Source organism: Nomascus leucogenys, chromosome 18, assembly GCF_006542625.1.
Source record: "Nomascus leucogenys isolate Asia chromosome 18, Asia_NLE_v1, whole genome shotgun sequence".
In the NCBI taxonomy this organism is placed as follows: Eukaryota; Metazoa; Chordata; class Mammalia; order Primates; family Hylobatidae; genus Nomascus; species Nomascus leucogenys.
In genome coordinates this window covers 21,840,753-21,867,503 of record NC_044398.1, presented here as the reverse complement: position 1 = coordinate 21,867,503, position 26,751 = coordinate 21,840,753, and the positions used below count along the sequence as shown (strand labels likewise).

At 53.1% G+C, this 26,751-nt stretch overlaps 2 protein-coding genes across 7 annotated transcripts in view; one reads left to right on the top strand and one right to left on the bottom strand.

The window, feature by feature from the left end:
* The window catches only part of PSAP (prosaposin), a 35,456-nt gene extending 26,508 nt beyond the window's left edge, over positions 1-8,948 (top strand). The window contains exons 8-15 of one of the 3 annotated variants that reach the window (XM_030799255.1): positions 1,266-1,271; positions 3,164-3,295; positions 4,922-5,017; positions 5,356-5,542; positions 5,634-5,791; positions 6,145-6,225; positions 6,530-6,637; positions 7,771-8,704. In XM_030799255.1, the coding sequence (XP_030655115.1) occupies positions 1,266-1,271; positions 3,164-3,295; positions 4,922-5,017; positions 5,356-5,542; positions 5,634-5,791; positions 6,145-6,225; positions 6,530-6,637; positions 7,771-7,806 (804 nt within the window). In that variant the 3' untranslated portion in view covers positions 7,807-8,704. Of the gene's footprint in view, positions 1-1,262; positions 1,272-3,163; positions 3,296-4,921; positions 5,018-5,355; positions 5,543-5,633; positions 5,792-6,144; positions 6,226-6,529; positions 6,638-7,770 lie in introns of all 3 variants that reach the window. The other 2 variants (XM_030799254.1, XM_030799256.1) reach the window with 2 other exon arrangements.
* A 350-nt stretch (positions 8,949-9,298) lies between these two features.
* The window catches only part of CDH23 (cadherin related 23), a 91,025-nt gene continuing 73,572 nt past the window's right edge, over positions 9,299-26,751 (bottom strand). For 3 of the 4 annotated variants that reach the window (XM_030799248.1, XM_030799249.1, XM_030799250.1), the window contains 20 exons: positions 26,437-26,661; positions 25,737-25,906; positions 25,388-25,525; positions 24,262-24,381; positions 22,003-22,180; positions 21,658-21,869; positions 19,068-19,259; positions 18,796-18,909; positions 17,654-17,783; positions 17,293-17,544; positions 17,053-17,214; positions 14,983-15,239; positions 14,494-14,591; positions 13,638-13,758; positions 13,483-13,562; positions 13,314-13,354; positions 13,050-13,110; positions 12,561-12,690; positions 12,280-12,402; positions 9,299-10,293 (listed from right to left, as the gene is read on the bottom strand). In XM_030799248.1, coding sequence (XP_030655108.1) covers positions 9,967-10,293; positions 12,280-12,402; positions 12,561-12,690; positions 13,050-13,110; positions 13,314-13,354; positions 13,483-13,562; positions 13,638-13,758; positions 14,494-14,591; positions 14,983-15,239; positions 17,053-17,214; positions 17,293-17,544; positions 17,654-17,783; positions 18,796-18,909; positions 19,068-19,259; positions 21,658-21,869; positions 22,003-22,180; positions 24,262-24,381; positions 25,388-25,525; positions 25,737-25,906; positions 26,437-26,661 — 3,131 coding nt within the window. In that variant the 3' untranslated portion in view covers positions 9,299-9,966. Of the gene's footprint in view, positions 10,294-11,821; positions 11,927-12,279; positions 12,403-12,560; positions 12,691-13,049; positions 13,111-13,313; positions 13,355-13,482; positions 13,563-13,637; positions 13,759-14,493; positions 14,592-14,982; positions 15,240-17,052; positions 17,215-17,292; positions 17,545-17,653; positions 17,784-18,795; positions 18,910-19,067; positions 19,260-21,657; positions 21,870-22,002; positions 22,181-24,261; positions 24,382-25,387; positions 25,526-25,736; positions 25,907-26,436; positions 26,662-26,751 lie in introns of all 4 variants that reach the window. The other variant, XM_030799251.1, reaches the window with a different exon arrangement.

The following is a 26,751-nucleotide window of genomic DNA, read 5'->3' as shown; positions in this document are numbered from 1 at the left end:
TTGTTCTCTGATCCAGGGGTCAGCAAACTGGCCCGTCGTGTTTTGTACATAAAGGGTATTTTTTTGGAACACTGCGACCCCTGTTTTGTGCTACAGCAGCACAGTTGAGTAGTTGCAGCCAGACCTTACGGCCAAGGAGCCTGAAAGATTGACTCTCTGACCTGCTCTAACCACTCAAGCAAGCCGAGGAGGAGTAGTTTAGTTGGGATTATTTCTCACACCCTACCATGTTCTAAAAACAGTTAAAAGGCAGCTTACAAAGACATGCACCTGAAGTAGGTAAAGATAAGCATTGACGGGACTTAATTTCATGAAGTACTTCCTTATAGCTAACTTAAAATACTTTTCTCATTATAAAAGTTATACTGTGTAGAAATGTGTTGAAAATATGGACAATACTTCCCACATCAAAAATCATTTGGAGTTTCAAAAAACATCAACAGTCATATATACTACCTCGTACTTCGTAGTTTGCATTTTTTGCCTAAAAATGTGTTGGCCATTGAATATTCTTGTACAAATGACTAAGTGCTTGCAGAATAATCACCTGTGTACATAGAAGAGAATTTACATAACCGGTCCCCGGTGGCCGGATGTGTCTAGGTTGTTTTCAGGTTTGCCTTTCGGAAGATGAATATCCTTACAGCCAAATGCATACATATATGCATATCCCTGCCTTTCCCCTTATTATAGAGAACTAAAGCTGGAACTGCTGAATGTAAGCATGAGGCTTTGGATACATTGTTAAATTGGCCTTCCAGGCTGCCATTTGGCCACCTGTGGTAGATTGCCCTAGGATCCCTTACCCCTCAGGGATCCCTTACCCCACTTACTTGGGCAGCCCTGTGTCTTGTTCCATGGTGCTGCTGGTCACTAACCTGTGGGAAAGCCTTGTGGGCCCGGGGCCAGTGTGGGCTCCTGAGGATGGAGACCCTTCATCAAGCATTTTCTGGGGCTCTTGCTACACAGTGTTTTGAGTGTGATTTAGTGTGTAAGACCTAGAGATGGTGCACACAGAGCAGGACAGCCCCCAAATGGTCTATCCCTTCAGGGCCAGGAAAGCTTTCAGGGCCCCCTTGTCCACAAGATTGCAGGAACAAGGTAGGTTGCTAAGATCTGACTGCAAGAGCATGTCCCCTGAACCTCTTGGGACATCCTTACACCTGGTTAACTGCTTGATTGTTGTTTTAATTTTTCTTAACTGTTGTGTCCTTTCCTTTCTCTTATTTTCACCTCCGATTTCCTGTTTTTTTGTTCAACAGCAGGATCAGGTATGTGTTGGGGAATCTGCTTGTAGTAGTGGTCTGCTGCTTCCTCTAGTTACGTCGCTTTTTTTTTTTGGTTATGGCATGATTAGCTCTGACAGATACAAGGAATGGTTACGAGAGGCAGGGTCCCTTTCTGTTAGTAGGCTGAGGAGGGCTTCTGCATCTCTCCCCTGTAATTCAGCCCTTGAGGTGTTGGGGGGTCTCATCTCCCCTTCGGGGTCCAGAAAAATGAAGCCAGCAGAGCCTTGTGCTCTGGTCACAATCCACATACAGCATACGTACATGCAGGCCACCAGTGTGACAATGGGGAACCATGGGTGGCCCAGGGGGTGCCTTAGCCTCCTTCAATGTAGGCCGGTTAGGAAGTCCAGTGTAGGTCTGGCTTCCCCAGGGCACCTTGTGTCTGTCACAAAGCAAGTAGGCATTGCATGTCTTTAGTGCTGTTTTTCATAACCACAGAAATGCTTCTGCTGCATGAGCAAACATTTGCAAACAGCCAGCAGAGTTCCTGGCTGTTGGATCCAGAGAATTGGAAACAATCTCTTGATTGTGGCTTCTGCCCCTCTGGGTAACAGGGTCCTTTGGGATCTAGAGCCACATCAGATGGCATGCTACAAGAACCAAGTGCCCAGTCCATACTTGCTCTGAGCCAGTGTCCTTTGGGGCCGTCTTGAACACTGCCACCTCTGAGCATTGGCATCCATCCGCTAGGATTAGCATTGGAGCTTTTTTTGAAGGTATTTTGAAGTCTAATGGGAGAGGTCTTTGGTTGAAATACCTGAATTTTTACCTAGGAGACGTCTCCTCAAGGAGTTGGAACAAAGCTGATCGAGGCAGAAGCAGCCCTATACCTCCTGAATATTGGCGTCTTTTTTTTTTTTTTTTTTTTCCTAAAAAGCTTGCTGTATCTTCAGCTGCGTTCTTATTATTTATTTATTTATTTTTCATTCTTAAGGTGTGCCAAAGACACGGTATTTGGGATATACTTTTCAGACTCCCCCAGTCTTATTAATTCTCGAGCCTTGTTGATATTAAAACAAGATGAGCCATAGTCATGGTCTAGCTCTTTTCCCTTAACAGGTCCCGTTTTTAGCACTTTTGTTCCTGCTGCTTCAGGGTTTGGTGCTGGGAGGCAAATGCACTCAGGCTCAGAGCTAGTTGCTGGTTGCATTTATTTCCACGATATACAGAGTCTATATATACACTTGTCTCGCTCTTGGCCATCAGCGTGTCATGGTCAGGATGTCTAGACTATCTAGTGCTCTGTATTTGGTGTCTAGATGGTGAAAGGGGATCAATCTGGAGACCTTGTGGCTTAAAACGATTCATCCATTTGGGGGGTTGGGTTTTCATGTGCACTGTGTGCAGTTGTGAACATAGAATGTGGTTTTTTAAAAAGCCAGTATTTCCCCTTAATGCATCATTTTAAATGGTCCTGTCGCTGAAAAATCCGGTGTGGTTTTATTTCTAACACATTTGGCTTTCTGTTAGTTTATGGGCATGGTAGTTCCCCCTCTAGAAAAAAACATAGCTTAGTTCCTACCTAGAGCGACCTGAAAAGACACATTCTGGAGTAGACCAGGTGTCCTTGGAGATGTGGAAGGTGCTGGGGAGTCTCCCTTCCTCGTGGTGGCCCTGGATGGAGACTTTGTTTGATGTCCCTTAGGAGTTTTGTGTGGTCTCCTCCCCCAGATGTAACTGGCACATATGCACTGCTTCAGACACGAGCCCTTTCACATGGAATCTGGAATCTGCCCCGTTGTGGGAGGGTGAGAGGGAGGCAGCCTTGACCTGGGCCCAGGGTGCTGTCCAGCTCCCTGCCTTCTGGCTGGATTGGGACTGAGGAGGGGTGGGCGCAGGCTTGCTGCTGACTGGTTGTTCTGTGCTCTCTTCAGCAACCCAAAGAGATCTGTGTGCTGGTTGGGTTCTGTGATGAGGTGAAACAGATGCCCATGCAGACTCTGGTCCCCGCCAAAGTGGCCTCCAAGAATGTCATCCCTGCCCTGGAACTGGTGGAGCCCATTAAGGTACCTGGTGTCACTGTGTGTACTGGCCAGGGCTGTGCAATGCCACACTACTCCCTGCTGTGTCACATCACATCTTACGAGTCACTTGTTTCTTTCGGTTCCCTGCCTGGCTCCTAAAGGTCTTTGGGTTTGTGGTCACTGGTTTATCCTATCCCCTATACTAATGCAGCCCCCCACCCTGAGTTCTTTTGAAAACATTTTATTTCCTTGGTTGTAAACCCTAATGGTCCTGGGATCATTAGCCTGCATATTTTCAGCATGCCATTCAAAGGTGACTTCGCAGTACCTGGCTCCAGCCTCACCTTCTCGAACTCCTGACCGCAGGTGATCCACTGGCCTCGGCCTCCCAAAGTGCTGGGATTACAGGCGTGAGCCACCGTGCCTGGCCCAGCCTCACCTTCTCACATGCACTGTCTGGGTCCTTCCCCATCCTATGGCCCTGACAGACGGGATGTTCCCAGCACATTCCTCAGCGTGTACGGAAGCCTCACTGGGCCTGCAGCCTGTATACTTGGGTGTCTATTGTATTTAACTAGAACACCTCACTTGGTGAAGATTAGACTACTTCATCCCATAATAAATTTGTATTTGGCATTTATTATGGGTCAGGCAGCGTGTTAGGGGCTGTGGTGAAGAGATGATGTCATTGTGCCCATGGGGCTTACATTCTAGTTCTTCAAGGCCCGGGCTGTGTGATGCCTTAACACATGGCACATGTACACGCTTCTTGTTCTAGAACATCCCATGGCACTTGACTGCCAGCTGTTTGTTTCTCTCTGCTGTCTCCTCTCTGCATGTGCATAGCGTGTGGCCCAGGGGCCAGGCTGAAGTGTCAGCTGGAATCCAGGAAGCACTGCTTCTTGCCTTCCTCTCCACGGGGTGCTCCTCAGCTCCAGCCCGCTGACCAAAGTGACGGCCAGAGAAAGTGAAGAGTTATAGCTTGCACTCCAACCACATGTGACTACTTAAATTTTAATGAAATACCATGGAGCAAAATTAAAAATTCAGCCCCTTGGCTATACCAGCCACATTGCAGGTGCTCAGTGCACAGGTAGCTGGAGCCTATAGTGGACAGCAGAGATAGAGAACATTTCCATTGCCACAGAACATCCTCTGTAACGGTATTGCCTTATTAAAGGTGGGTTCTAGAAGAGCATTCTCAAGTGCTAATGAGACATGGGAGACACACGAGCAGACCTGAAATGTGTTCAGCATTCTGTCTTCTAGATAGTAGACCGATAGTGAGCCCCTCACTTTGCTTTTGGTCCCTCATCCTCCTCCCCAAAATGAACCCTGAATGATGAAATGATTGTAACTGAACACATCATCAGGACAGCCCTTTGGGGTGGGGAAGGAACTTTCTATCTCCTGAACTGTGAATTCCTGGGTTTTGTTTTGGTGGGGTTAGGGGGAGGTGGTGGTGGTAGAGGATTGGGGAAGGGGGTGGATATAAAAATAGGGAATTAACTTGGATATTAGAAGCCACACATCATTTGGAATTCAGGAGGCAGTGGCCTTTGATGTGCTAACCCACCCTGGTCTCTGCATCCCCTTTCCTTTAGGGGAGCAAGACCAAGGGCTGTGAGTCCCAGCATTAAAAGTACTCTCCTTCTACTCTTTCCACAGAAGCACGAGGTGCCAGCAAAGTCTGATGTTTACTGTGAGGTGTGTGAATTCCTGGTGAAGGAGGTGACCAAGCTGATTGACAACAACAAGACTGAGGTATGCTGTCCTCCTGGCAGAGGGAGGGCCTCTCCTGCCCCCCGAGCCTGAATGTCCCAGTGGGAAAGTCCCATAGGAGAGAGGGCTTGGCTCAGCCTTGACATGTGTACAGCCATGTCCCCATCTCATGGAAGGCGGTCCTCACCAGTGGGACCTCTAGGCTGGCAGGAGTCGGGGGAGGGTGGACACCGTTGCCCTGCCTTGTGGTTTGGTAGTTTCCTGGGGGTGGAAATGGCACCCACCATTGACTCATTTCCTGGCCATGTTAGTATTTTCAGAATCTCCCCAACCCTTGTCCAGCCTCCCATCTTCTCACACGATCCTCTCGTGTGTTTCAGAAAGAAATACTCGACGCTTTTGACAAAATATGCTCGAAGCTGCCGAAGTCCCTGTCGGAAGAGTGCCAGGAGGTGGTGGACACGTACGGCAGCTCCATCCTGTCCATCCTGCTGCAGGAGGTCAGCCCTGAGGTGGTGTGCAGCATGCTGCACCTCTGCTCTGGCACGCGGCTGCCTGCGCTGACCGGTGAGCACTGGGTGTGGTGCGGGAGAGGATGGTGCCCCTCTTGGGTCTGGGAGGGCCCTGCCAGCATTGAGCCTGCCGCCCTCTTGTGTAGTTCACATGACTCAGCCAAAGGACGGTGGCTTCTGTGAAGTGTGCAAGAAGCTGGTGGGTTATTTGGATCGCAACCTGGAGAAAAACAGCACCAAGCAGGAGATCCTGGCTGCTCTTGAGAAAGGCTGCAGCTTCCTGCCCGACCCTTACCAGAAGCAGGTATGCCCCGGGCTGGGCTGCGGTAGGCCAGCATGGCAGAACCTGATGAAGTATGCCAAGGCTGGGGTACATTTTGATGGAAAACCAGCTGTTTCTGCCTCCAGGCATGGAGCCCAGTGAAGTTTTACTTGGAGGTGATTTGTTGGCTTAAGATGAGCCACTGGGGGAAGCAACCTGAAGTAGAGAGGCCAAATGTAGATACGGTGTCTGGAAAGGGAGGCCCCAGGACCCAGTGGGCTGGGAATGGCAGGAGCTCTCAGGGAAGAGCGTATCCAGGTCCTGCCTGGCCTTTTGTGCCCCACTGTGCTTGGACACCCCCAGAGCTGGACCTGTGTCTCTGCTTTCCTCTACAGTGTGATCAGTTTGTGGCAGAGTACGAGCCTGTGCTGATCGAGATCCTGGTGGAGGTGATGGATCCTTCCTTCGTGTGCTTGGTGAGCCTACTGGGTGGTGTGGGTCCTCTCGGGCAGCTGTAACCTGAGGGGCTGCAGAGACCCGGAAGGGTTGCTCTGAGACTTGGCCGTGGGGTAGAGTCTCTGGGTTCCACTGTGGGAGAGCCAAGAAGGTAGGGAGCCAGCACCCCAAGCCCCATGGCTTTCCTCAGCAACCCTGATGTTCTGAAAGAGCGTGGGGGAGCTCTGATCCTAGCTCCTTCGGGAAACCGTTTTCTTAGCTTTGAAAGGGATACATTGGGCAGCTCTCATTCTCCCCCTTTCTTTTCCTTTTCTCACCATATAGAAAATTGGAGCCTGCCCCTCGGCCCGTAAGCCCTTGTTGGGAACTGAGAAGTGTGTATGGGGCCCAAGCTACTGGTGCCAGAACACAGAGACAGCAGCCCAGTGCAATGTGAGTAGCTCAGCAGATAGCACCACCAGCCTGTCTTGCCCTGGGGTAGCCTGTGTGAGAATCCTGCTTTAATGGGAACCCAGTGATCAACTCTCCACCCTGCTTTTATGTTATCAGAAAACTGAGGCCCAGAGAGGTGGTTAGGCTTACTCATGGTCCCCCAGCAAAGACAGGGTGAACTACACTCTTGTAGTGATGGGTGGGGTGAAATTTTTTTTTTTTTTTTTTTTTAGTATTTTTTTTGTTTCTGCTTTGTTGCTTTTGTCTTCATTTCCCTTGTGACAGTGTCAGTCTTGTACAGGGTCACTCCAGGGATTGCACAAGGTCTGTGGGATTCATTGCCCAGATCTTTGCCCAGGTCCTGTCCCCCAGGAACATGTTTGCCCTTGCTGAAGCCGTGCCTGAGTCTTCACTCAAGGCCCTGAGAGCTGGCCCCTGCCCAGCAGCCCTAGGGCACTGTGGCCCTGGCAGCCACCAGTTGGGTGACTTGTGCTGCTTCCCTGGGTGGGGATGTTTGGTCCAGTCCCTGTTACTTAATGTTGCTTTGTGCAACTTTTCCTTCCTCACCGGGCTTCCCTGTGGCCATGTCAGTGGTGGTTGTGTCATTTCGGACCACTGCAGGGAGGGGCAGGGAGCCCCCATTCTGGCCGTGTCCAGCTCTTTCCTCCAGCTAGGCTCCAGCCCATCTCCACCACCAGCCCCACCCCACAGCTGGTTCTGCTGCTGTCCTGGGGAAATGTGGGCCCGTTTCTCAAGGCCCGAGCTGGTGTGTAGCCTAACTCAGGCAAGGAGGTTCTGCCTGGGAATTAGTGTGCAGGCTGCTAGCAGGACGCTGGGTGCCGGGTGCAGGTAGATGAAAGGTCCTGAGCCCTGCCTGCATGGGTACTCATCTGCAAACTACTGCAGGCATCTTGCTGCTCTGGACTCGTGCCTTAGAAGTTCCCAAAACTCTGATGGCCACGTGTTCCCTGTTTTTAAGTGAGATCCTGTCCTGGGTCTTCAGCATCTGGTGCCATCCAGCTGACCTAGGACAAGAGAACAGGTCCCGTTTTGGGGTGATATCTGATACATTGATGGGCTGGGAACGGAGTTTGTCATCCGAAGACTAAACTCAGCTTCCTCTCTCCTACCAGGCTGTCGAGCATTGCAAACGCCATGTGTGGAACTAGGAGGAGGAATATTCCATCTTGGCAGAAACCACAGCATTCGTTTTTTTCTACTTGTGTGTCTGGGGGAATGAACGCACAGATCTATTTGACTTTGTTATAAAAATAGGGCTCCCCCACCTCCCCCATTTCTGTGTCCTTTATTGTAGCATTGCTGTCTGCAGGGGAGCCCCTAGCCCCTGGCAGACATAGCTGCTTCAGTGCCCCTTTTCTCTCTGCTAGATGGATGTTGGTGCACTGGAAGTCTTTTAGCCTGCCCTCGCATGGCGCCTGCTGGAGGAGGAGAGAGCTCTGCTGGCATGAGCCACAGCTTCTTGACTGGAGGCCATCAGCCCTCTTGGTTGGGGCCTTGTTCTGAGCCCTGACATGTGCTTGGGCACTGGTGGGCCTGGGCTTCTGAGGGGCCTCCTGCCCTGATCAGGGACCCTCCCCCCTTTCCTGGGCCTCTCAGCTGAACAAAGCAGCAAAACAAAGTCAGTTTTATATGAAAGATTAGAAGCCCGGAATAATCAGGCTTTTTAAATGATGTAATTCCTGCTGTAATAGCATAGGGATTTTGGAAGCAGCTGCTGGTGGCTTGGGACATCAGTGGGGCCAAGGGTTCTCTGTCCCTGGTTCAACTGTGATTTGGCTTTCCCGTGTCTTTCCTGGTGATACCTTGTTTGGGGTTCTGTGGGTTTGGGTGGGAAGGGGGCCATCTGCTTGAATGTAACCTGCTAGCTCTCCGAAGGCCCCGCGGGCCTGGCTTGTGTGAGTGTGTGGACAGTGGTGGCCGCGCTATGCCTGCTCGTGTTGCCTACATGTCCCTGGCTGCTGAGGCGCTGCTTCAGCCTGCACCCCTCCCCTGTCTCATAGATGCTCCTTTTGACCTTTTCAAATAAATATGAATGGCGAGCTCCTAGGCCTCTGGCTTCCTGGTAGAGGGCGGCATGCAGAGGGGACTGCTGGGTGTGGATTGGATGCTGGGGTGTGGGGGTTGGATGCTGTCTGTGGCCTGCTTGGGCACCCATGCTTCTGTCCACTTCTGGTTGCCAGGAGACAGCAAGCAAAGCCAGCAGGACATGCAGTTGCTATTAAATGGACTTCGTGATTTTTGTTTTGCACTAAAGTTTCTGTGATTTAACAATAAAATTCTGTTAGCCAGATCTGGGCCTAATGTTTCTGTGACCCTTCAGCTGGAAGAGTTTGTTCCTCTCTGATGAGCTCTGAGCCCATGACACCTTTGGGGCCCAGCACTCCCATGACCCCTCTTGGCCAGAGAATGAAAGCAAAGTGGATAAAGGAAAATCCCACCTGGTCCTCCCCAAGACTCAGGGCCAGCAGTAGGTCGGGCGCACCTGAAGGTCGGCTCTGCCCTTCACCTGCCCCTGTCCCTGCTCCCTAGAGGCCAGAGTCAGAGCACGTTGCCAGTTCCTTGAGAGTTGCCTTGATTTTTAAACAAACCATTCCAGAAACTTGTAGTGGGTACCAGTTAAACAAAACCAAGGGGAAACTATTGAGGGAATAATTTAAAAAAGGAACACACACGAACACTTCACATTCAAAACCCGAGGGAACGTCTGTCACTTCTGTTTATAAGCTGGGCACATTTGGGAAGCCAGTGAAATGGAGAGAATGCTTGTTCATTGACATTGACTTTCTTGTCCATGTGGGGATGCCACCTCCACCTGGACGTCCAGCAGGGATGTGGCGGAAATGTAGCAGGACTTGGACTGGAGTCAGGGGTGTCCAGCCAGCAGGAGATGTCCGCACTGGGCTTTTGGGCCTCCCTTGCGCCTGCTCAGCCGGAGGGGATGGTGCTTGCGGGGTGGAGCCAGGAGGGAGGAGGGCCTGTTCGGCCTCTTTCAGCTCAGCCTGAGCCAAGCTGGTCCCCAGACTCCTGGGCCCCAGTGACCCTCCTTACCTTGTCCTTAGAGGCTTAGCATTTTTGTTTGGTTTTCTTATAAAAATAACAGATCTTATGAAGGTAGAGGTCAGATGCTGAATGAGCGTCTGGCAAAAGTGGGATCTGAGCAGCTGATTCGGGCCGCCAGGGCCAAGCCAAGGTTGTCCCGCAGGCCTGGCCTTGGAGGGGCCCCCCCGACCGGCCCTGTCCCTGCCCTTGCTCCCTGGGAGGGGGCGGTGGATGGGTGCTGCTCACACCCACGGGGCTTCCGTGTCTAGTCACAGCTCTGTGATCTCCAGGGGGCTCTCCATGATCACATCGTGAAGTTTGTGCAGGGGTGTGGATTTGGCGGATTCTGTGCGGGCGTTGCGCTCGAAGGCAGTGGCCTCAGCAGCGGTCAGCGTCTCCAGCGAGCGGCCCAGGCCCTTCTGGTCATCCTCGGGCAGGCTGTTGAGGTCGGTGGCCAGCAGCGTGCCCGTGCTGCCGTGCACCACATGGATCCCATCGGGCCCCTTGAGCTCCACTGGTGGCTTGTGGTGGAAGCGCAGACTACCCTGCCCTGGGCTGTGGTCTCCTGGCTCCTCGTCCAGCTCAGTCTGGATCAGCTGCAAGAGGCCGGGACCCCCACATACTCAGGGCCATGCCCAAGGGGTGAGCAGGTGGATGGCCCCAGAGACCCACTGGCTATGTGGCTGAACCCTGGGCTCCTACTGCAGCAGGCCTGTCAGACTCTGTTTCTCAAACTACCTGCAAAGGGGAACCGTGAATGCTTAAGGTGCTGCAGATGGATTCTTGGGAGAATCGGCTTCTTGTGAAAATCTCTGTGTGTGTGTTTGTGTAGACAGAGTTTCGCTCTGCCACCTAGGCTGGAGTGCAGTGGCGCGATTTCGGCTCACTGCAGTCTCCACCTCCTGACTTCAAGTGATTCTCCTGCCTCAGCCTCCCGAGTAGGTGGGATTACAGGCATGCCATGGAACTCCTGACCTCAGATGATCCACCTGCCTCAGCCTCCCAAAGTGCTGGGATTACAGGTGTGAGCCACTGCACCTGGCCTTTATTTATTTAGAGACAGGGTTTCTCTCTGTTGCCCAGGCTGGAATGCAGCAATGTAATCAAAGCTCACTGCAGCCTCAAACTCCTGGGCTCAAATGATCCTCCCATTTCAGTTTCCCGAGTAGCTGGGACTACGGGCGTGTGCCACCACACCTGGCTGAGAATCTTTAATTTTATATATTAACTTTGGTGCTCTATAAAAATCCTGAGATGCAACTGTGGTATCTGGGTTTGTTGCCAAATTGGCCTCAAGCAGATTACTTCTAATTGTGTCCAGGCAAAAAGTGTCAACAGGACAAGCTGCAGAGGATAAATAGGTGGGATGGAGACTTAAAACTGGCACTCTTGTCCTGTATGAGGCTATTCGACTAGCTTATTCCTGTTGAGAATGTGGGCCCAACTGGAAATTCGTTTTTAGGTAAAGCCTGACTTTTGTAAGTGCTGACATAATCACTACAGGCAAACCTATGTAGGCCTGTTTGACCCTGACGGCCAGTTTCTTTTCTTTCCTTTGTTTTTTTGTTTGAGACAGAGTCTCACTCTGTCACCCAGTGGAGTGCAGTGGCATGGTCTTGGTTCACTGCAACCTCCGCATCCTGGGTTTCAGCAATTCTCTTGCCTCAGCCTCCTGAGTAGCTGGGATTATAGGCGTCTGCCACTGGGCCCGGCTAATTTTTTGTATTTTTAGTACAGATGGGGTTTCGCCATGTTGGCCAGACTGGTCTCGAACTCCTGGCCTCAATTGATCCTCCCACCTCGGCCTCCCAAAGTGCTGGGATTACAGGTGTGAACCACCGCACCTGGCCGAGTTTCTTACAGTGACATCACCCCCAAAAGTATGTTCTTGAGGTCTTTCTCTAATCGGAGAAAGACTGCCTTAGAGACTACCCCATTCCTGTGAAAGCCCCCAAGAGCCCAGAAAGCAGAGCCTGTTGTCTGACTTCCTGGCCCCCACCCATTGCTGTCTTTGGTCCTGGCTGCAGAGCTCCAGAGACATAGAGAAGGACAGCAGGACAGCAAGAGAGAGAGCATCCCCAGGCTGGGGCACAGCACACAGCTCCCGGCCACCCAGCCGGCTACCTCAGAGATGGAGGAGTGGCAGGAGGAGGCTTTTTGCACCATCCGCTGTGCAAAGAGCTTTTTGAGCCGCAGGTAATCCTCCAGGACCACCTTCAGCAGCGAGCCCTGGGGGAGGGAAAGGGTTAACCCCCACCAAGGCCCTCCCCTGCCTGTCCCGCCCCTCGCCCACTCCCTCTGGGAGTCAGGGGTACACAGACATCTGATCCTGATGATCCTAGGGCAGAGGATCAGCAGCAGAGCCTGGAGACAGTGGCCAGCCTGGACACACGTGGACTCACTCCTGAGCCCTGCCTTTAAGGCCACCGCAGGCTGGAGTAGCCCCCCATAATCCCTGGTGTTCTCGCCCCAGTGGAGGGTGGGTCTAGCTGAGCCTGGAGGTCTCCACCGCCCTGTGTTCTCTGGAGTGGGGTCCAACCTCAGCCAGGGGAGTGGGTGCAGAGCCTGCAGGGAGGGCTCACCTTGATTGGCCCCTCACGAATGATCTGGCCCAGCTTGGCAATGTTGTCATACTCTTGGATGGCAGCCCGCAGGTATCGGTCATCATCAGGCTTGATAGCTGCTGGCTCACGCCCAAAAGTTCCCTGGGGAGAGGGGACGTTAGCTGAAGCAGAGGCAGACCCCACACACATGTACAAGAGAGGGGGCCACCCCTTAAAGAACCTAGCTCCTCGGCCAGAGGTTGCAAAGACCCAGCCCCTCCACCCCTGCCCCTTGTGATGCCTGACCGCCTCTGGCTCACGTGGGTGCGCGTGGGGCTGTTCCACAGGTCGGCGATCTCACTCAGATTCTCTGGTAGGTCATCCTCATGCTCCGCCTGGGCGGCCAGCTCCAGGTTCCGACAGAAGGGATCCAGCCACACAGGGTTGGCTCTGCAGTTGGGGAGGGAGGGAAGGCTTGAGTAGACAGGTGCCCTTCCAGCCTCACCCCACATCCTGCCTATTTCCCTGGCCATATAGTGCCTTTCACTGACTGGGGGTGTGACGCCCTGGTGCCTGTGGTGCATGCTCCCATCCTAGGGTAGAACTTGAGGCCCACTGGAGTGGAGAGCCCCTGTCAGCCCCGCGGTTTCTGAGGGTGGAGGGAGGGTGAAGGGAGGGTGACCCGCCCACCAGGGGGCGCCCACAGCCTGGGTTTCGGCAGCCCCAGCCCTGGGAGACTGCAGCTCTCCCCAGCTGGGTCCTGGCAGGACTCCCCGCAGGGGACCGGGCAGGGCCAGTACACCACTCACCCATCAAAGGAGTACTTGTTGGTGTTAGGCATGTCCATGATGTCGATGAAGCCGCGATTCCCTGCAGGGAGAAGGGTTGGGGCATGGAGGGGAGGGGCATAGCCAGGGGTAGGGGTGGTGTTGGGGGGTGAGGGAGGATGGGGTGCGGGGCGTGGTCCTGGGCCCAGTGAAGGGCCTGAGCCAGGCTTGTGAGGCCCCGGTGGGCACTCCAGGCCCACAGCCCACTGCCTTCTCACCTGTCTCCCCACTATGGCCCTCACTTACCAGCTGAGCCAGCCACAATGGCCTTGAGCTTCCTCTTGTGTCTGGAGAGAAGCAGAGAGGGGCTGGTGAGGGGGGCTGGGGCCAAGCTGACGTCTCAGGCCCTACCTGCCTCGTGGCCATCTGGGAGCAGATGGTCGGCCCCCTGATAGCAGGGGCGGGGGACACTCACACAGTCCTGTAGTACCAGTTCATGAGGACGAAGAGCATGGCGGCCAGGAACAGGAGGATAGCCAGGATGATGATCGCCATCTGCAGGAGCAGGACCGGGGTGAGCCCGGGCAGTGGGGAGGGCGGCTAGGGCTGTGGGGCAGGGTCGCCGGGTACCTGCAGGGCAGACATGTCATCCGGCAGCCGGACAGAGATGGCAGGCTGCACGTCTAGGACGTTGTAGTTCCGGAAAAGATTCCGCAGCTGCTCCTTGTTCTCGTCGATCATCTGAATCACCCTGGGCAAGGGGCAGGGGTCTCAGTTCTCCTCCTCAGCCATTCCCCGCCAACGACAGTCTGCTCTGCTCCTGCCTCAAGCCCCCAAAGTTCATCAACCCCAAGCCTTGCAAGATTGAGGTCCACTGGCCAGGACAGCTTTGTGTTTTACAAGGTTCCTTGAACCTTCATGTAGATCCTGTTCCATCCTCACAGTGGATGGAATACTCCCATTTTTTTTTTTTTTTTTGATGGAGTCTTGCTCTGTTGCCCAGGCTGGAGTGCAGTGGCATGATCTCAGCTCACTGCAAACTCCACCTCCCAGGTTCAAGTGATTCTCCTGCCTCAGCCTCCTGAGTAGCTGGGATTACAGGCGTGTGCCACCATGCTGACTAATATTTGTATTTTTAGTAGAGACGGGGTTTCTCCATGTTGGTCAGGCTGGTCTCGAGCTCCTGATCTCAGGTGATCCACCTGGCTCAGCCTCCCAAAGTGTTGGGATTACAAGTGTGAGCCACTGCGCATGGCCTGAATACTCCCATGTTACAGATGGGGAGAGGGAGGCTCAGAGGGACAGAGTTGCTCATACCCCCAAACTCTGCTCTCTCTCCTAGCCCTGCCCCACTCTGGGGGATGGCCCCATACAGTGGGCCTGATGGTGTGGTCTGTGTCTCCTTTGGTGGGTCCCCTCCCCTACTCCAGGGCAGGGAGGCAGGCAGGCAGACAGGCTGACAGTCCAAACACAGGCCCCCACTCACCGGTCCACGTCCAGGATGCGGTTGGTATCGCGGTTCACCACATGGATGAGCAGCTCTGTCTGCGCAAAGTTCACCCGGCCCTTCTTGTCCACGTGGAACTAGATGGGAAGGGGTATTGTAGGGTGTGGCCACCACAGCAGGGAGCCACAGGGATGGGCAGGCCTCTTTTAGGAGCCCCTTCTGCCCTTCCCTGTGAATAGACCCTTCATTACTGAATGTTTGAATGTTTGCTGAGGACCAGGCATGGTGCCAATCACTTCATCCACACTTGGCCAGGTACTATTTATTACTGGCCCCATTTTATGGAAGAGGAAACTGAGGCCCAGAGACCTGGGAGAACTTTATCAAAGCCGCACTGATAGGAAATGGCTAAGTGGGGCCTATACTGCCTTTCACGCCCTGGCCTTTGCACAATGCCCTGTCTCTCCTTGTGGCCTGGCCTCCTCTTCTCCCTCCACTGCCCCGGCCCCGGGTGGGCCCATGAGGCACCTGCACATCGTCAGTATTGACAATGGCCCCAGTGATGTTGGACAGCAGGTGGATGAACTCCTCCTCGAAGCCGCGCACACGGTCGGGGATCTCGTTAATGACGATCTTGACGCGCTGGTCATCCCTCAGGATGTAGATGCCGATGATGGCTGTGTCGTTGTGGCCTGCCAGGTCTCGGGCCACAATGTCCACCACAAAGTAGCCGGGGCTGTAGGCCATGAAGAGGTCGAAGGTGCGCAGAATGCCGTCCACGCTCCCTGCAGGAAGCCCGAAGGCGGGGCACGGCTCAGAGACTCAGTGCCCCGAATCCCCAGGAAGGGGCATGAGCCCTGGGGTAGGTGGGCACATCTAGGGGAGGCCGCACAAATGCCCACAGGGCACAGCAGGCAGCAAAGGTGACAGGCGGGTGGGAACGATGCCCATCTGAAGTGGCAATGGCTCGGGTCTCAGCTGGTTATCATCACAGGGGAGTGCGGATGACAAGTTTGTGACTCTCTTGTCCCATGCTAGGGTGCAAAGGACCATTTCTGAGCCCCCTGAGTGGCTGTCTGTTTCTCCTCTCTCTTTCAAACACATGTACCTCAGAATTCCACAAATAAGCCTGGGTGTGGTGGCTCACGCCTGTAATCTGAACACTTTGGGAGGCTGAGGTGGGCGGATCACTTGAGGACAGGAGTTTGAGACCAGCCTGGCCAACATGATGAAACCCTGTCTCTACTAAAAATACAAAATCTAGCCAGGCATGGTGGTGAGTGCACATAATCCCAGCTACTTGGCAGGCTGAGGCAGGAGAATCACTTGAACCCAAGAGGCACAGGCTGCAACGAGCTGAGATCACGCCACTGCACTCCAGCCTGGGCAACAAACAGAGTGAGAGCCTGTCACCAAAAAAAAAAAAGAAAAAAGAAAACAACAACAACAAAACTCATAGAAGAGAGATGGTCAGGTGGTACAGCATAGTCTTCTCTCAAAAGACAATAGATTGGGCTCAAAATTTGTCACTTTCTAGCTGTGTGACCTCAAGAAAGCTACTGAGCCTCTGTGTGCCTTGATTTATTAAAATAAGAGCAGTGAGAGCTCAGAGGACAAAGGGATGGTGTCTGCTTGTGTAACTGGATGAGGTGGCACATGAGCTAGACCTTGAAGCATGGGAGAGGGATATCCGAAGGCAAAGAAGGGGTCAAAATGGCGTTCCAGGCAATGAAGGCAGAGGGGTCAAAGGCCAGGGGAGAATGGGAGAGAGCAGGCCGAGGGGATGCTAAGCAGCTTAGCTAGGCTGGGTACAGGGCCCTTAAGGATAGCAGGTGACTGTGGAACAGAAAAAGGGATTAGGAGGAAGATCTAGTGAGCCTTGAATGCCAGGCCACAGACGAGGCATACAGAGTTGGAGTCTTTAGATGTAGAAGAAGGGGGAAGGGGTTGGGGTTGGGGCTGGGAGTAAGGTAATGGGACACCCACAGGGGCATCTCCTAGAGCCTGACCCAGAGAGTCTCAGCCATCCACACAGGTCAATGCACAAGCAAACATGCACATCCATAGGTATAAGTATGAGCTTTGAATCCTGGTGCCCCAGTCCTAACACAATGCCTGACATAGGGGAGGGTGAGGTGCACAACTGGAAAAACAGGCAGATATTATGGGAAGGAGAGTGGGAAGATGGGTAGATGGATAGATGAATGAAAGCAGGATGGATGGACAGATGGAAGGAAGAAAGGATGGATGGAAGCACAGACAGATGGACAGATGGATGCAAAGATAAAATGAGGGATGGACAGATGGATGGAAGGATCGATACATCCATACATGGATGGATGCATAAGTAATGGATAGATGAGTTGAAAAGAAGAGAGAATGAAAAGAAAGGGCCGGTGGGTAGATGAAGAGGTGGATAGGTGGATACACTGGAGAATGGATTGCTGAATAGGTGGATGAACAGGGTTGGCATGGCTGGCTGGGGGGCCACCCATATCCTTTGGTGCTCCCACAGACCCCATCTCCCCCCAGATGACAGTCCATGCAGTGACTGAGAGGTCATGGCTAGAGGCCACTTATGTGCTGCCAGGCCCCTACCCATGGTGAAGACCTGGCCCACGTCTTCAGAGTCGTTGGCAAGGGCCCGGAAGTAGTGGATGGCCAGAATGCTGTAGAAGACAAGGCTGTTGTTGCCAGTGTCTGCATCCAGGGCCAGCACCTGGATCAACTCTGAGCCCACCTTGGCGTCGGTGGCCACCCCTGCAGGAAGAGGCAGGCGGTGTAAGTGGCAGGGCAGGGGCCACCCCACACCTCGTGCCCAGGCTCCAGTCCCTGCACCTGCAGTGTACTCAGCCTTGGTGAAGCGTGGCGGCTGGTCGTTGATGTCCTCTAGCACAACGCGCACCTCCTGCAGCGTGAGGTCAGCAACCAGGTCAAGGGTTGGGTAGGGTCCACGGGGAGGTGTCCAGCTGCGATTGCTGGAGGCCTTGACGATGAAGGAGAAGATGGCTTCTCGCTCCCGGTCCAGGTCCCGCAGCACCAGCAGACGCCCATCGGGCTGCAGATGGAAGTTCTTCTCTTCATTGCCAGCTGAGGGTGGGACCATGGCACAGGGTGAGGGGGCAGGGCCAGGAGCAGGGCATATGTGAGTCATCTCTAGCCTCAGGGTAATCAGGGCACTAGCTCTGTCCGGCCCCACCTGCGATGAAGTAGTACACGATCGCGTTGGGGCCCTCATCTGCATCCACTGCGCCTGTCACGTTGCCCACGAGGGTGCCGTGTGGTGAGTGCTCAGGCACTGTCAGCAGCTGGTACTGGGGGCTGCCTTTCTGCAGAGGGAGGGGGATGTCATCACAGGGGGCCAAGGGAAGACCCGAGCTTCCAGTCCCTGTTTCAGGGCCCTGGGCAGTGACTTTGTAGGTGCTGAGGAAGTTTACTGTCCAGGCCTTATGGGGTGAGTAGAATCGTTGTAACCTCAAGGGAGCAAAGCATGGCCTGGGGACCTGAGCTCTGCCCTCACGGAGTGTTGCTCAGAACCCAAATGAGTGCTTAAGTGAGAGGAGCACACACGTTACTCTTATATGCACATGCATGTGTGTGCACTCACACTCAGCAGTCTCCAGGGAACATCACATCCCATGTGCACACAAGAAGAAAAAACAACCATGTCAGAGAGTTGGAGTCCACAGGAAGGGCCCTCAGCCTTGCTGTCAGATTGCATGTCAGCCCTGTATCTATAAATCAGAGCTGGGCGGGGCATAGTGGCTTATGCCTGCAATCCTAGCATTTTGGGAGGCCGAGGCAGGAGTTCGAGACCAGCCTGGCCAACAAGGCAAAAACCTGTCTCTACTAAAAATATGAAAATTAGTTGGACATGGTGGCGGGCGCCTGTAATCCTAGCTACTTGGGAGGCTGAGGCAGAAGAATCACTTGAATCCGGGAGGTGGAGGTTGCAGTGAGTCAAGATCATGCCACTGCACTCCAGCCTCAGCAACAGAGCGAGAGACTGTCTCAAAAAAAAAAAAAAAAAAATCAGAGCTGATTTTCATGCTTCGTGTGTGTGTATGTGTGTGTGCAGGCAAAGACAAGGCTATCAGCTCCATGAGTCAGGCATTTTGGTCTGCCTTTTTTTTTTCAGCACTCAATATAGCTCAATATAGTGTAACACAGCTGCTCAATAAATAGTTGTTCTTGCGTGAAGTGCATGCAGACAGATGTTTCCGTGTCTAGCCAAATGTGTATTCTGGCACAGTGTATATAGGAGAGTGTGTGCGCGTGTGCGCTTGCAGGCAGGTGAGTCCCTGTGTGGGTGTGACCAGCGCAGGAGGTGGGCAAGCTCACTGGAGTCCTCACGAAGAGGGGTTCGTTGTCATCGATGTCCTCCAGGGCCACCTGCAGCGGCTGCATAGTCTCGTATGGCACCGGTTGGCCCAGGTCGCTGGCCACCAAGATGAGCTAGGAGCGGAAGAGCACAGTCAGAGGAAAAGACTGGGAGAGGGGGTTGGCTTGGGGACTTCCTGGTGGCCAGGTCCCCTAGAGACATTCCAGGAGGCGAAGTGCAGGACCCGCGCCCAGAAGAAAGCCCCGCCCCTCACACCGGGCCCCGCCCTTACGCTGTACACCGCCTGAGACTCGCGGTCAAGGCGCTGTGCAGTCTGGATGAGGCCGCTGATTGGGTCGATGGTGAAGAACTCCCAGTCCCGGTTGCCCGCCGTCTTCAGGAAGCTGTAGCGCACCGCCCCGTTGAGGCCCTCATCCTTGTCCGTGGCATAGACCTCGTACACGTTGGAGCGCAGCGGAATCTCCTGTGGGGAGCATGGGGAGGAAGGCTCCTGGACCCCTGAGAGAATCTCAGCTCCTAGGCCCTGAGGGAGCCCTCGCTCTTTCTCCTGCGATAGCAGAATGTCCTCAACAACTTACAGCACCTGCCAGGAGCACCAGGCTGCTCGGCTGGATTCTCTTGGATTCTGGGCTTCTGCTAGCTGTTGTCCCTCTTCTGTCCTCCTCAACCCAAGCTAAGGCCACTGCACTGACAGTCCAGCCTGAGAACCGTATGCTTCAAGCCTTCCCAGGGTGACCATCTTCCCAGGAGCTGCCTCCGCCCTTCCAGTCCCATTCATTGCATGCTGAGGTTTAGGGGACAGAGGGGATCTAAGTGCTGAGGCCACAGCTGCCCTTTGTCCTGTATCAGTCTTGCTCTCTCTGCTACCCCAAACACAGGAATTCTGGGTGTCCCTAAACAACACCATCCATCCAATGGGGTACCTGAAAATGGGGGCGGGGCACAGGCAGGGTGACATGGTGGATAGGATAGGGGTTGGCCACCAGGGTCTAGTCTGTTACTAACCTGCCTGGAACCTGGACATGCCACCTCACTTCCCTGAGCCTCAGTCTCCTGAATGCCATTGAGCTAAGTCCAAGATCTCAAAACCTCATTGAAATCATACATTGACCCATGACAAGGCTGCCCAGGGAAAAAGAAAGGGCAAGTTTCTTTGCTTTTAGTTGAAAAATGATCAGCTCAGCATGGTTTCATTGTTTACCTCAAGGATCATGACAACTGGAAGTTCTCAATGGCAGTTACGTCTAATTAATAACAAGTAGGATGACATATAGATAATTAATACATCCTGATTGTTCAGGAGACATAAATCTTTCCAAATGTAAAGCCCTTGAAGGGAAAGTGTTCATAAATGGGGCTTTTGGTGTGAAAAAGGACTAGATTATTATTAATTTATACCCTGCCTCATTCCACAAAAGAGATTTGATGCAGGGGACAAGAATACATAAATTATAACAAGATTGATCAAGTTAAAAAACTAGAGTAAAGAAAAAAATTGGTTGGTCAGGAAGATGAAAGCTGAGGGGTGGGAAGCAAGCTGTAAGCCCTGTCCCTGCAGGGTCACTCAAGATGGCCTGACCACTCTGAAAGAGCAAAGCAAAGAGGACCGACTGCTCAATCACTGCCGATGAGACACTAGACACAAGGTAAAGAAAGCAAAGCACATGGTAAAGGCACAATGCTTCTTCGAGCTTAGCCCTGGGAGAGTTTTCTCCCGCCGGACCTCAAAGAGGAGACAGAGTGACATGATGGACTTAGCACGGACATTCTGAGATGTGAAGCCTGGGTGGAGTTTGGGGGACAAAGAACAAGTGGGAGACATTCTGATGGTGCCACTACAGAGCACTTTGGGCCTGTGTGCTTAGAAGAAAGGGGGAGAGCAGAAGGCAAAGGAGTACTTCCCCTATCTTTATATGGCAATTTAGACCGAGAAGTGGAAGAACTGGAGAGATTCCAGAATCTTGTCACTTCCCCTTGTTTCTTATTTTGATGCTCATCCTCAGCTCCTAGGCTGTCTCCACACTGTATCAGCAGGAACAACAGACAGACGGAAGGGGCGTGTGTGTTTATTCTGAGACAAGTATGGGGGAAGTTGGCTGTGGAGGAGTCTGTCCTTTTTGGTAGACATCTAGGAGCAAGAGATGGAGTACTTACTTATTAGTCCTGTTTTGCAGAGGAAAGAATAGACTTACAGAAAATAGACTTACAGAAGTCACTTGCTCAAAGTCATTGGGCTGATAAGTGATAGAGTTAGACTTCAACTAAAGATTTTTTTTTTTTTTTTTTGACAGAGTCTCACTCTGTTGCCCAGGCTGGAGTGTAGTGGTGTGATCTTGGCTCACTGCAATCTCCGTCTCCCAGGTTCAAGCGATTCTCCTGCCTCAGCCTCCCGAGTAGCTGGGATTACAGGCATGCACCACCATGCCCAGCTCTTTTTTTTTTTTTTTTTTTTTTTTTTTTCATTTTTAGTAGAGATCGGGTTTTACTATGTTGGCCAGGCTGGTCTCGAACTCCTGACCTCAAATGATCCACCTGCCTCGGCCTCCCAAAGTGCTGGGATTATAGGCGTGAGCCACTGCACCTGGCCAAACCAAAGATCTTTTACTAGCACAGCCCATATAGTAACCACTGTTCAATACCGCCCTGTGTGGCACTGGGCAGGTCTGCTTCCTTCTCTGGCCTCAGTTTTCCCACCTTTACAAACTTTTTTTTAATTAAAAAAGTTTTTTGTTTTTTTTTTCCTGGAGCTACTTTCCTGAAGCCAAGTTTCCCCACCTTTAGAGTGGGGTGCTTCCACTTTTGTAGGCCACAGCTGGACGAAGGAAATACTGGTGGGCAGGAGGCCCTGGGGGCAGGAGTACCTCTCTGATGTGGAGGATGGTGCCGTTGGGTGGGCGCACAAAGACAGGGCGGTTGTCATTGACGTCGATGACCTCCACCAGGAGCATGGTGGTGCCCCAGAGTGGGGGATCTCCGCCATCTGTGGCCACCACGGTCAGATTGAACCTCTCGTAGGACTGCAGTGGCCGCTGTGTGGTCACCAGGCCCGAGTCCATGTCCACATGGAAGGCCTCTGGCAGTGGGGGCAGGAGAGTAGCTCTGGTTGAGACATCCTTCCCATGCTTCCCTCTACTCCTGGCCTGGGCTGGCAGGCCTGCCCCTCCCACCCCCCAAGGCATCATGGGTGTCCAAGGAAGGCCACATACCCACGCCAGGGCCCTCAAGTGAGTAGGTCAACTCTCCATTGTGACCTTCATCCTGGTCAGTGGCCATCATGGTGATGACCGAGGTGCCCGCCGGCTCATTCTCATACACGCTTGTGCTGAACTGGGGCTTGGAGAACTGTGGCCGGCAGTCATTGACATCCAGCACTTGGATCACCACCTGGGTGGATGGAGGTCAAGGCCAAAGGTAAGGAGCAGGATGGGGCAGCCTCAGGGGACCTGGTCATGCAGGAGTAAGCCTGGATAGAGGAAGGACAGGCACCAGCCTGGGAGGGAGGTAATGTCTTCTAATGTGTTGGAGTCCGACTTGAAGCAACTTATTTAACCCCCTGGGCCTCAGTTTCCTTGGTTGCACAATCCTAGATCCTTGGCACAGTGCCTGGCTCAAGTAAACACTCAACAACTAGAACAGTGGTTAACAGGTAATCTGCACCTGGGCCCTGAAGCAGAAACCCCTTATCCCCTCACACCTCCTACTTTGTTCCTTGCTGCTCCCCACAGTGGCCCTATAAATCTAGCTCTAATCTCTATCCCTTAGTGCTGGATTGGTGGCATTCCTCCACTCCCCAAGGTTCTCTTGACTGCGATTTGTGTCTGCCCTGAGACTTGGCTTCCCTGGCTGACCCCCCAGCCCAGGGCAGGTCTTATGGACACAGCAAGCCATGGGGCCTTTGTTCCCTGGCTGCTGGGAGCTGCCTGAACTGCATCCTCATCAGAGCCCTTCACAGCAGTGACTTCATTTTTTTTTTTTTCGATGGAGTTTCGCTCTTGTTCCCCAGGCTGGAGTGCAATGGTGCAATCTTGGCTCACTGCCACCTCCACCTCCTCGGTTCAAACGATTCTCCTGCTTCAGCCTCCCAAGTAGCTGGGATTACAGGCATGCACCACCACGCCCAGCTAATTTTTGTATTTCTAGTAGAGATGGGTTTTCACCATGTTGGCCAGGCTGGTCTTGAACTCCTAACCTCAGGTGATCCCCCGCCTCAGCCTCCCAAAGTGCTGGGATTACAGGCATGAGCCACCATGCTCCCACCAACAGCCGTGACTTTAAAGATCCCCTTTCAGTGCACAAAGCATTCATGTCCCCAACTGCACATCTGCACCCTCCTTTGCAGATTTGACAATGGAGTCTCAGAGAGGTTAACTGATAAAGGCAGTGTGCTCAGCTCATGGAACTTGAGTCTTCTGGCCCCAAATGCTGTGCTTTTCCCAACACAGCACATGCATATGCGACAGGGATGAGGTTCGGATATGTGCATGTGTTCCCAGCCCTTTCTCTCTACCTGCCAAACCGAAGTGGTCTTGGCCCGTTCAGCTATTCACACCCCCGACCTTTCAAGAGAGTTTCCTCTGGATGATGAGATTATTGTGAGGGAGAAGTGAGTACTGCGTACAGAAAGATAGGCCTGCCAAAGGCAGAAGGGAGGAGAGAGAAAGAGGAAGCAAAACCTTGAGGCTTGGGACTTTGCATAGAAAAGGGGATTGAGAGCTGAGAGGGTGAGATGCTGGCCTCAGAACAGCTATGTGGACACTGGAATGGGAATGGGATTATGACTTGGAGCCCTCACAGTATTCTTTAAGAGACATAAATAGGCCGGGCTCGGTGGCTCACGTCTATAATCTCAGCACTTTGGGAGGCCGAGGTGGGCGAATCACCTGAGGTCGGGAGTTCGAGACCAGCCCGACCAACATGGAGAAACCCTGTCTCTACTAAAAATACAAAATTAGCTGGGCGTGATAGCGCATGCCTGTAATCTCAGCTACTTGGGAGGCCATTGCACTCCAGCCTGGGCAACAAGAGCGAAACTCCATCTCAAAAAAAAAAAAAAAAAAAGAAAGAAAAAGAGAGAGAGAGAGACATAAATAAAGATTATTCCTTTATAATTGTGTTTGGTTTCTGGACTGTGTTTCTTTCAGTGGGACACTATGGTGATACTGGGCCATGTGGAGCCCCAGGCATTATTTGGGTTACACCCAGGTATGTTTAGCTGCCTATTTGCCAAAATATTTTGCCAAATAGCAGTTTGGCAAAGATTTCTCCCAGAGGGTCCCTGTCTTCCTAAGCCACAGCCATTGTAACCCATCCAGTTACCCTCTTGCCTTCTCCTTTCTGTCACTGTGTCTCAAAGGGGACTGGGTGGCTCTGCTCCCAATCTGCAGCAGTCCACTTGCTAGAGGCTTTGCTTGTTGCCTCCACAACCCCAGTCCCTGTCGTCCCTGGCCCAGGTTGGCACCCCTCACCTGCACTGAATTTTCACGACGGTTGCTGGCTACATCCCCAGGGTTGTCTTTGGCCAAGGCAGTCAGGATATAGTGGTCCTTCTTCTCCCGGTCCAGAGAAGACAGCACATAGATGTCACCCTAGTAGGGGGAGGGTGGCTTTAGGTCCTTCAATCATTCAAAAGATATTTGTTGAGCACCTACTATGGCCAGATGCTGTTATGTGCTCTGGAGATTTGACACTGAACAAAAGAGACAGTAACCCCTGCCCCCAGCAAGCTCCCATTCCAGTGGCTCTTCTTGCTCTCACTACCCCAACCTACCTGGGGATGGGGTGACCAGCCCAGCCTGGAGCTACCTGCCTGACCAGGAACTAGCATATAGTAGGTACCCCATAAATATGCACTTGTCTTAATGCCAGGCCTGGAGCCATGTCTGATGGCTCATACCAAGCAGGAAGGAGTGAACCCCACTGAAAGGGCAGAGTGCCAGAAGATGTGGGCAGACCAGGGCAGTGGGAGGCAAAGTCCAGTTCCAGCCCCAGAAACTGGGGAAGGCCCTGCCTGACCAACCAGCCCCAGGCCACGGGGCTCTCTCTCTATGCTGAAAATAACAGCTTTGAACCAATTAGCAGACATTTGAAATCATCACCCATCTTTTCTCCTGAATTTCTGGTCTTCCACAAGTCTGAGATTCAAGGAAGCGTGTGGGAGGCACCCTTTGGGGCATCCTTCCTTCCCCAGCACTGAGTATAGGGCCATGTATATAGTAGGTGCTCAGACACTGTGGCCACTTTCTGCAGTGCTTCCCCTGCTTCTTTTCTGACTATCTCAAAAAGCAGCCCCATGGACTTCGATCATGCTTTTTTACCGTGGAGAGGACACATCTCAGATGTTGTCCCACAAAGGGCTCATTCCAAAAGACTTGGCCACTTCCTTCAACATTTGTTGAGACAGAAAGGCCACAGTCTACCAAATGTCTGGGACTCTGAGAACAGGGTTTGCTGACTTGGCTAAAGAACCTCTGAGGCTGCAGATGTCCAGGTGACAAGACCCAGAGGGATTACTGCAATACTTTTGGTGGCTGCTCAGTCTCTGACCCTGGGTCCTTCCCACTTCCAGATTCCAGGTCCTCCATCACTGCTCACCGTGGTGGGGTTGATGGCAAACTTGCTCTCTCCATCTCCAAGGCTGTACTCAATGAGTGCAAAGTTGCCTGAGTCAGCATCAGTGGCAGTGACTGTCAGGATGATTGTTCCCACAGGCACATCCTCAAAGACAGCCTCCTGGAGCCCAGGGGGCAGGGAGAGAGAGTAGGCCAAGGTCAGACCCAGAGCCCGAACACAGCTCTAGAACTCACTGATGCAGGCATCAAGCTGCTCGTGGGCTGGGCACTCCCAGGGGGCTTAGAGGCTGGCAGGGTGGGAGAGGAAGATGCCCAAAGACCCCAAGGAATGGGCACAGGTCCTGGACCCAGCCTGTGGTCTGGCCACCCACCTGGTAGGATGGCTGGTCAAAGATGGGGTTGTTGTCATTGATGTCCATGATCTCCAGGTAGACAGGGATCTCAGCTGCCCGGGGTGGGGACCCGTTGTCTGAGGCCCTCACAGTAAAGTTGAGCCAGTGCACCTCCTCGTAGTCCACTGTCTGGTTGGCAATGACCTTCCCTAAGACACAGAGGCCCCCACTGCCATTTTGGCCACTCCTCATTCATGGCAGCTCTCCAAAGTATGAGGAGAAAGACCTGGGCTCTGAGGGGCAGGTGTGGTCATTTGAAGGAGGGTGGTCGGGCAGCACCACCCAGTTGCAGGGCACACAGCAGGGAGGGACTGGTGTCGTTTTTCTTATGGAGGGTGAAAAAGCTTCTCCCAGTCACAGGGATGAACATCAACTAGCCCAGGACCTGAGGCACCTCCTTCTTGGCCTTCCTGCTCCCTCAGTGGTACTAATAGTAGGAGCTTGGGTGGTGGGGTATCCCAGGTTTCCAGCAGACATCAAGAGGCTTCCATCCCAACCCAGGAGTAAGCACTCTGTCCCTTCCCCTGGTTTGGGCATCTGGAATCTGGCATGGAATGCTGGCCATCTTGGATCTGGCCCAGTCCACTGAGGGGTCACAGAGGGGCTATGGTCCCTCTTGGGGACTAAGCAAGCAGAGATATATGTCCCCCAGCCCTCCTCTGACAGATTTCTAACCTACCTGCCGAGGGGTCCTCCAGCTGGACATAGCCTGGGGGCACCAGGTCCAGCAGGGTGTAGGTGACCAGCCCATTAAGGCCCTTGTCAGGGTCCACAGCTGCCACAGCAATGAGTGTGGTCCCAGGGGTGGCCCCCTCCAGGATCCGCTCCGTGTAGTAGGTGATCCCAAAGGGCTTGAACTGGGGCGTATTGTCATTGACGTCCAGGACGTTGACAGTCAGCTTGGCTGTGGTGGAGGCAGGGAGTGAGGGAGAGGGGAAGGACACCAGTGTGGCTGGGCCAGGCCTTCCTTAGCCTCAGCCAGGAAGGACGAGCA